At 34.1% G+C, this 8,323-nt stretch overlaps 1 protein-coding gene across 1 annotated transcript; it reads left to right on the top strand.

Moving 5' to 3' along the window:
- Positions 1-1,014: 1,014 nt before the first annotated feature.
- On the top strand, positions 1,015-5,055 carry LOC132296828 (uncharacterized). The gene is made up of 2 exons (XM_059794873.1): positions 1,015-1,276; positions 3,089-5,055. The coding sequence occupies exons 1-2, from the start codon at positions 1,256-1,258 to the stop codon at positions 4,628-4,630; spliced, it is 1,563 nt and encodes a 520-aa protein (XP_059650856.1). The 5' UTR covers positions 1,015-1,255; the 3' UTR covers positions 4,631-5,055.
- The last annotated feature ends 3,268 nt before the right edge of the window (positions 5,056-8,323 follow it).

Consider the following 8,323-nt stretch of genomic DNA (forward strand, 5'->3'; position numbering starts at 1 on the left):
TGGATTATTTTTCTTTTTCCTCTCGTATTCTATTGAACATCATTATTCAACAGGCAAGCAAGAACTGTGAGTTCAACTAGGTCTTATGGTGGAAGTATGATTTAATTATTTACTTTGCACATTTAGGGTTTAATTTTTAAAAAGGGTTTTCAATCATCATTCAATAAATATTCCCAAAATTTTTACTTTATTTTTATTTTTATGGGCCATGTTCTTGGAAGAAACATCTTAAAATAAAGATAAACACAATATTGAAAAAAAAAAGACTCGGGGAAAGGCAAAACCTCAAAACGAGAAAGTATCAAAAGTCACCCAAAGCAAACAACACGGACCAATCAAGCACCAAGAAAATGCACAACAGAAGCATGGAGCCCAACCTAGCAGTGTAGCACAACACCTTTCCACTTCCAAACAGAACAATTGATTGCAACCACCAAGCCATCAGGGCCTCGAGCCAGCGATGAAAGAGAAAGGGAGATTACTTGAATAAAACGAGTTAATTTGATTTTTTTTAAAAAGTATTTTTGTTAATTTTGTTATTAAAGTTGATGTGTTATTTTGTTATTGGAACATATGAGGGTGGGTAGGGTGAAACTGCTTCATCCTACTCCTACTCATGTATTATAATAACAAAATAATACATCAACTTTAATAATAATAATAATAATAATAATAAAAAGTCTGATGAGTAGCTAAGCATGGTCGAGAAGTTAAAATAAAATTGAATTTCATGAGATTTGAATCCCAAAGTATAGTGTCCTCAAAGGGCTCAAAACCTATTAAAAATGATGAAATTTGATAGAATTTGTAAATTAATTTAGTTGTAGATTTTTATCTTACCAATTTACCCTTCTTAGAAAAAAATAAAATTTCTATTTTATTTAATAAAAATAAAATGATAAAAAATATGTCCTTTATAATTAAATTTCAGCTTCTCCCAAACAATATTTTTTTTTTATTTTTATTTTATTTTTTTACATAGGTAAGAACACACACATCCATACTCGCATGTTTTGGACTCAACTACTCCCTCCTCTCTAGATTTCATTTCCAATACAATACCATTTCTGTTTCCATTTAAATTTCAAATCCCAAACAATTTGGCTCCAAACAAAGCATTAAAATAATTTATTTATTTTCATTCTGATATAAAAGAGTGGACTCGCCAAAAGTTCTTTTTCTCTACCAGCCTTTCACCGTCGTCTCCTGCTTTTCCAGACTTTCTATCAGCTTGGTTAGGGTTTCGAAATTCTTCATGGAATCAAGTGAAGAGGAGGTCGAAATTCTCTCTTTTATCGTCCTATTTGATCTGATTACTTTTACTGTATGATTTTATTTTTGTTAAATCTTCATTTTTCTTGCTGTTCCTCTTCTTCTATTTAGTTTATTCCGTTTGGTTGCTGAGAAAATGAGGAAAAGAAAAGAGGAAATTTAATTTGAGTTCTATCCGTTCTAAATGGAGAATTTCAGTTTAGTGAGGTCACTGTATCAGGCTTGCTTATATGTTCTTTAGGGTTTTGAAAACTGACGAACTTATTATGATTTAAACGTTCTGATTTCTTGCCTGTCCTTCCATTTTCTAGGCATCTACACTGACTGATACGGTTTTTTTATTTTTATTTTTATTTTTGGGTGGTAAATGTAAGTCACTGACTAATAAGTTTTGGCTTGAAGTTACCATCATAATGGTTTCTGATGTCATTTCTTTGACGGGTACTTATTTAATTTGGGTTTTTCATATTGACGATTATAGTTGGAGATTTTATTTACTAGGTTCCTACCAAATTGTACATTGTAGTTTTGTATGTGGTTTTAATGCTCTGTTTGGTTGCCAAGAAAATGTAGGAAAATAAGAACATCAAAAGTTGATTCCACCTATAGAAAGGAAAGGAAAAACAATTTTGATTCCCAAATGATGTGAACAACACTATCAAATGGTCACTAGTGAAGTCAGAAGTGGTTGTGTTAGCATGACCTTCAAGGACTCAGACAACCAACTCAGCAGTTGTCATCGGGTCTTTAATCTCTAATCTCGTCTTAAACAATGTCTGACCAGCTCTTTGGTTTATATTTGTTATTAGAAAATACTATTAAAGATAAAATTACTCTTTGCTTTATATTTTCTCCGGCTCTTTTCAATAGCCAATTTGGGTGCTGAATTGATTGTTAGAATGTCAGGAAGCAGTGGTAAAAGATTGTATTTGAATGTATATTCATTTTAGAGGTTCTTTTGTTATAGAAGGAAGAATGGTGGTCATCTTATTAGAAATGCTTTCCATAATTTCTATTAAAATTGTTTGAGCTATAAGGTCTATAGTGGTGCAAAAGCTTAAAAAGTCGTTTCTGAAATGCCTCTTGCGCTTAGCATATTTTTATTTTTATTTTTTTAGGAACTGGGGAAGATGCATATGGCTTAGAATATATTGTCCTTAGTTTTCTTGGAAAATAATTCTATTATGTTCCATTTACAGTAGCACTGGCATCAAAATGAGTTACTCCACTCCCATGTATTGGTTCATGGGCAGTTGAAAAGCTCACATCTGGAAGTGTATGATATCTGAGTCTAGAGTCTTTGTTGAGCGCTCATGGGCCTCACCTTAAATGCTTGCTTGGATTTTATCTAGGTGCATGCTGAAGAAAGTGAATTAAAGATGCTTTCTGCACAGCTAGATTGCAGTTGAATCATAAAGCATTCCATTATGTCACAAATGAAATGTTATTGCAACTTGTAATTTGTGGTTGCAAGTTCATAGTCTAATTTCCCATGCCTTGACTTTTACCATTAAAGTATGATCATTTTATATACAGACCGTGATATTTCTATTTGTCCCATCACATATGTGTGAACTGCGGCTAAGATTGGGTTTGCATAGTTTGTTCTCTATTTCTGTTAGAAACATTGTGTGTCAATGCCAACTATAGTCTTGAATTACCTGGGTTTCAGTAGTTCAACCCTAATTAAACATAATCCGAAAGGTTTCTTTTCTTATTTCACAAAGCAAAGCAGGGCTGCTTGGTTGATACCCGACTAATTTACTTTTGTGATAGTTATTCTGAATGTGTTGATTCTTTTCTTGCTTTGTTACAGATGAATATATACTTGAAGGTCATAAAAACAATTCCTTTGAATGTCAAGAGAATGATGACGATTAAAAATGTAAAAGCAACGTTCCGTAGTAAGGAGGGCATCTCAGAAAATCTTCAGGAGCTTTTCTTGAAGGGTGAGCGGCTTCAGGATGACAAGAAGCTATTTGATTATGGTATTAAGAGGAACTCCACTCTCCATCTTGTTCTCCAAGCCTCGGGTGCAATAAAACTACTTATCAACATACCATCACATAAGAAAACCGTTGAGGTTGAAGCAAAGCCGAAGGATACCATCCAAAACATCAAATTATTGATTCAGGCCAAAGAGGGGATCCAATCAGATAAGTACACCCTTATCTATTCTGGAAAGCTACTTGAAGATAACAGGACTTTAGCCTCTCTTGAGATACAGGATGAATCTACTCTCCATTTGGTTTTTAATCCTAGAGATTTGTTGTCCATTTCTGTGAAAATGCCTTTTGGAGAAATCATGAAACCGGAAGTTAAGGTCTTATACACTGTTCGTGATGTCAAAGATATAATTGGGAGCATGTTACGTTTCCCAGTTGCTGATTGGAATCTGATATTTGCAGGAATGCAGCTCGAGAATTCAAAGACGTTGGCTTTTTATAACATCACGGAAGAATGCATCTTAGAAATGTTGCCTCCTACAATTCAGATATTTGTTAAGAAGTGGAGTGGTGAAACCATCACTCTTGATGTGGGACGACAGGACACTGTCAAAGATGTGAAGGAAAAGCTTTTGATCCAATCAGATAAGTACACTCTTATCTATTCTGGAAAGCTACTTGAAGATAACAGGACTTTAGCTTCTCTCGAGATACAGGATGAATCTACTCTCCATTTGGTTAGAGATTTGTTGTCCGTTTCTGTGAAAATGCCTTCTGGAGAAATCATGAAACCGGAAGTTAAGGTCTTATACACTGTTCGTGATGTCAAAGATATAATTGGGAGCATGGTACGTTTCCCAGTTGCTGATTGGAATCTGATATTTGCAGGAATGCAACTCGAGAATTCAAAGACGTTGGCTTTTTATAACATCACAGAAGAATGCATCTTAGAAATGTTGCCTCCTACAATTCAGATATTTGTTAAGAACTGGAGTGGTGAAACCATCACTCTTGATGTGGGACGACAGGACACTGTCAAAGATGTGAAGGAAAAGCTTTTTGACAAGCTCGGCCTGCCAGTTGAGGTCCAGAGTCTTGTTTTTGCTGGCAGAAGTCTCGAGAATGACTGCGAGTTGGCTAGTTACAACATCCAGAAGGACTCCACTCTTAATATAAGTTTTTGGCCTACTACATTAGTCTACAAGGCAAAATTATCTGAAATTGGAGATTTTTCTACAGGTGTACTAGATACCACTACTATTGGTGATCTGAAGGCTTTGGTCCGAGAGAAAGTGAAAAAACCAGTGAAGGAAGCATTCCTCAGAGGAAAGGCACTGAAAGATCAGGTTTCTCTGGCCGATAATGCCATTGAAGAGGACACACAGCTGGTCTTTGCTTTGGAAGTGCGTTAAACCATCTTAGTATCTTCATGATATGTTATTATTGCACTGATTGTTATATCATACATATACATATACACACACACACATATATATATATATATGATATATATTATATGCTACTATTTCACTCTTTTGTCATTACAATTATGTTTTTATTCTGTATGAAAAGTATCATTATTTAGGGAAAAAAGGAAAAGGTGTCATTGTATGCTTTATTTGTGGCCGTGTGTATAATTCTACTTTCGCGGAACATTGGCTACACTAGTTTTGTATTATGGCTACGTTGTTATGGCTACTCTAGTTGGGTCTCCTTCATGGACCATCGAAGCTCTCACTTGGGTCTTGTTTTGGTGTTATTTTAGCTTGTCCTATTTGGCGATTTCATATATGCAACTTTTTAAAAAATAATATGAAAATTGTGTACAAAAGGGTAATTTGGTCATTCTATTACCTTAATGTGGTTGGTATTCGAGTATAGCATCAAAAATTTTCAAACATGTGAGAGGAGAAAGAACTGCAATCTCTGGGCTAATTTTTTTAACTTTTTAATTCTTTATTTATGCACAATACAAGTAGAGAGTTTTACTCTCTTAATAAATAGGTGTAAGTATTATTTATTAATTTTTTATTAATTCCCCCTCTAATTTAGATCAACCCTTTTTTTCTTTTTCGGTAAATAAGGTTTTTTAACTTGACAAATCTACTTGTGTCTCTTTTTTGCTTAAAGGTATTTTTTGATAAATAGAATTTAATACTGAATTCTATATAGATTAATTAGTAATGGAATTTGAATATTGATTACTTAAAAAGGTAAGCAGTCACTTATAAGCAGTCACTTAAAATAGAATAAAAAATTTAGTGAATGTGAGCCGAATGTTGAACACTTAGCATTAAGAGAAAAAAAAAAAAAAAAAATCTGAATTTTTATAAAAAAATCATATCCTCCCACCAACTAACAAGTAAAACTGTGCGGCAGCATATTATACCATTTACATATTTGAATCACAATCTTCCAATTTAGTAAGCTCTATTAACAAGATAAATTTTGCTTATTCCAAAAATTACATGGAAGGTTTGCTATCAATTTTGATGACCAAAAACTTACAATTTATCCATAATAAATAAGTCGACAGAACGTGAAACCTCCCTTGTTCACAGAATTTAGAACAATAGAAATAGAATGAGGAGATGGAAAATATAGTCCTAATAATTGAGGGAAAACGAAAAAAAAAATTGTTAAGATTATTGATAGTTCATGAACAAACAAAAGCTGTCAATCTAAAATGCGAGAATGATCACTTCATCATACACGGGGAAAAAAAAATTCTAAAGTTAATTGTTAGAATTTATTGTATATTAGGGTTATGGTTCTTCTTCACCTACTTTTGTTATTATGTATAGAGTCACCATATATATATATATATATAAGATTTACTTGTTCACCACACATAACCTCTCCTATATCAACATATTAATACAATATACAATTTATCTCTCTCTCTCTCTCTCTCTCTTGTAACATGGTATTAGAGCTAAGTTATCTGCCTTCTTTATTTTATGATTTTTAATTTGTTGGTGGCTTCCAATAAGTCTATCAAAAATACATTCTGTTAAGTGTCCGAATCTGGTTTTTAGCAAGTCCTTTCGCAATTTAGAGCATACCGGATGAAAGTTCAGACTCAAACTATCCCGACGCCATTAAAACAGTCGGAAAGAAGCAAGCACGCGCCCCCACGTGCCGCCGCAAGCCTCTGTACCTTCTTTCGGCCAACCACATGCTTCCATTTGCCGACACGCGTCAGATCCACTCTGCGCTATCACACGCGTGACTTCTTCTTCCTTCAAGCTTCAACACGCTTCCATGTGCCACATCACCATCCAGGGGCCATTTTGCCATGTCAGACTTCAACTGTCTGCCACATCAGCAGTGTCGGATTTATTTATTTATTTATTTATTATTTTTTTTTCCTTCTAAAAACACCATTCTAGCCCAGTTTTTCGCGCGGATTATGAATTTGCAGTCTGTTTTTGCATTCGAGGTTTTTAAATGGCACAAAATGAGGTTACTCACCATATATTAGTTATTCTTGATGGTGAAAATTACTCCTTTTGGAGTCAATCTATGCGATATTTTCTAAAAAGTCACAAGTTATGGTCCTATGTTACTGGAGATTGTACATCACCTACTTAAGCCAAAGAAGAGTCATCAGATGCCTATGCAATACGTGTTGAAGACTGGGACAATAACAATCACAAGATCATCACATGGTTATGTAACACATCTAATCCTTCAATTGGGATGGAATTTGGGAGTTACGACACAACCACGGAGGTATGGGACATGCTTGCCTCTCACTTGTGATACCCCCGGATTTCCGAATGCGGGTTGGCCAGGCCTACGTCCGAATACCCTAAGATATCAGAACAAATCGGTAATAAACGAATACAGATTTCAAAAGAATAAATAAAATGCTAAAAAGAAACTAAAATGATAATCCAATAATAAAACCTCAGAATAAATTTTCATTAATTAATAAACTCTTCTGATATAACTGATTCTCCAAAATATACAACTCGAGAATCCATACTATGTGGACCCTTAGAAAAACCAAACTGAAAGTTGAAACATAAACAAATCTCCTAAGTAGAACTGGAAGAATGAAGTAGTTTGATCCCTACTCAGCACGAACAACCTTTACCCCTAACGAGCACCTGAAAAATAATGGTGGGTCAGGCCCACAAATAATTTCTACTCTACTATAGTCCAAACAGAGATTCGATATACGTATACATCCTAGTTAATCCAACAATAACTAGTAGTTTGTATATATATATAAATACACACTAAAGGAACCTCACTAGACTATAGGGTTGCCTCAACCTGAATAGTAAGCATCATGCAAAACGCACATATAGTGGGCATGAGTACCTAGACCTACCAGGGTACACAACTACACTATATCCAGCTACACATCCCTGGCGATATACGCGCCCTAACCACTGATCCTGAGACTTAAGCTCATATCATAGCACCATAATTATATATATAATCCAGTATAAGTTAATCCTCTACAAGTAATCCTCTATAAGTCATTCAACTTGTTCAGCTGACCTGACTTGAATATAAGTAAGACTTAATATTTTAGTTAATCCATTCCCTTATACAAAGTAGGTAGGACTTAACTTTTTTGGTTAATCCGTACCTAGAATGCCACTGTCTCATTCTAGTGCATTAAACCACACAATCCAATAATTGATGTAACAATTATGGAAATACATTAAACAATCCAGAAATAACCATGATAATATGATATCAAGTTATTACAAAATAGGAATAACTTATTATTTATTTAAGCTTCCTATATCATATGTCCTACATAAACTGAATCTTATACATGATGATATTTTATTATACCATTAAATAAGCATTCTCCATATCCAATTCATCCTACACATTTAATCCAAATTGATATAATAATTTAAAAGATTAAATCCATCCGTTTGTTTAAAACATTCAAATAGCAAACATCATTAAGATTGAGTCTATTTAAATTTATTTAAACCCATACCTAGTCCCTAAATGTTCAGGACCCTTCAGAATCAATAAAAAGCAATACTGCGCTGTTTACGAAACTTCTCCAGGTAATGCTCGAGCTTTTGTCCTAAATGCTCGAGCACCTTGTCCAAGGCACGAGCATCTTA

The sequence above is a fragment of the Cornus florida genome, unplaced genomic scaffold (genome assembly GCF_030987335.1).
Source record: "Cornus florida cultivar Cherokee Brave unplaced genomic scaffold, ASM3098733v1 CherokeeBrave_3.0.0_Hap2_Chr01, whole genome shotgun sequence".
Taxonomy (NCBI): Eukaryota; Viridiplantae; Streptophyta; class Magnoliopsida; order Cornales; family Cornaceae; genus Cornus; species Cornus florida.

What these genes read in the sequence shown, in the direction of transcription:
- LOC132296828 (XM_059794873.1), top strand. Translation starts at nt 1,256, where the DNA reads ATGGAATCAAGTGAAGAGGAG. An exon ending in TGGAATCAAGTGAAGAGGAG is followed by an intron (nt 1,277 to 3,088) that starts GTCGAAATTCTC and finishes GCTTTGTTACAG; the next exon opens with ATGAATATATACTTGAAGGT.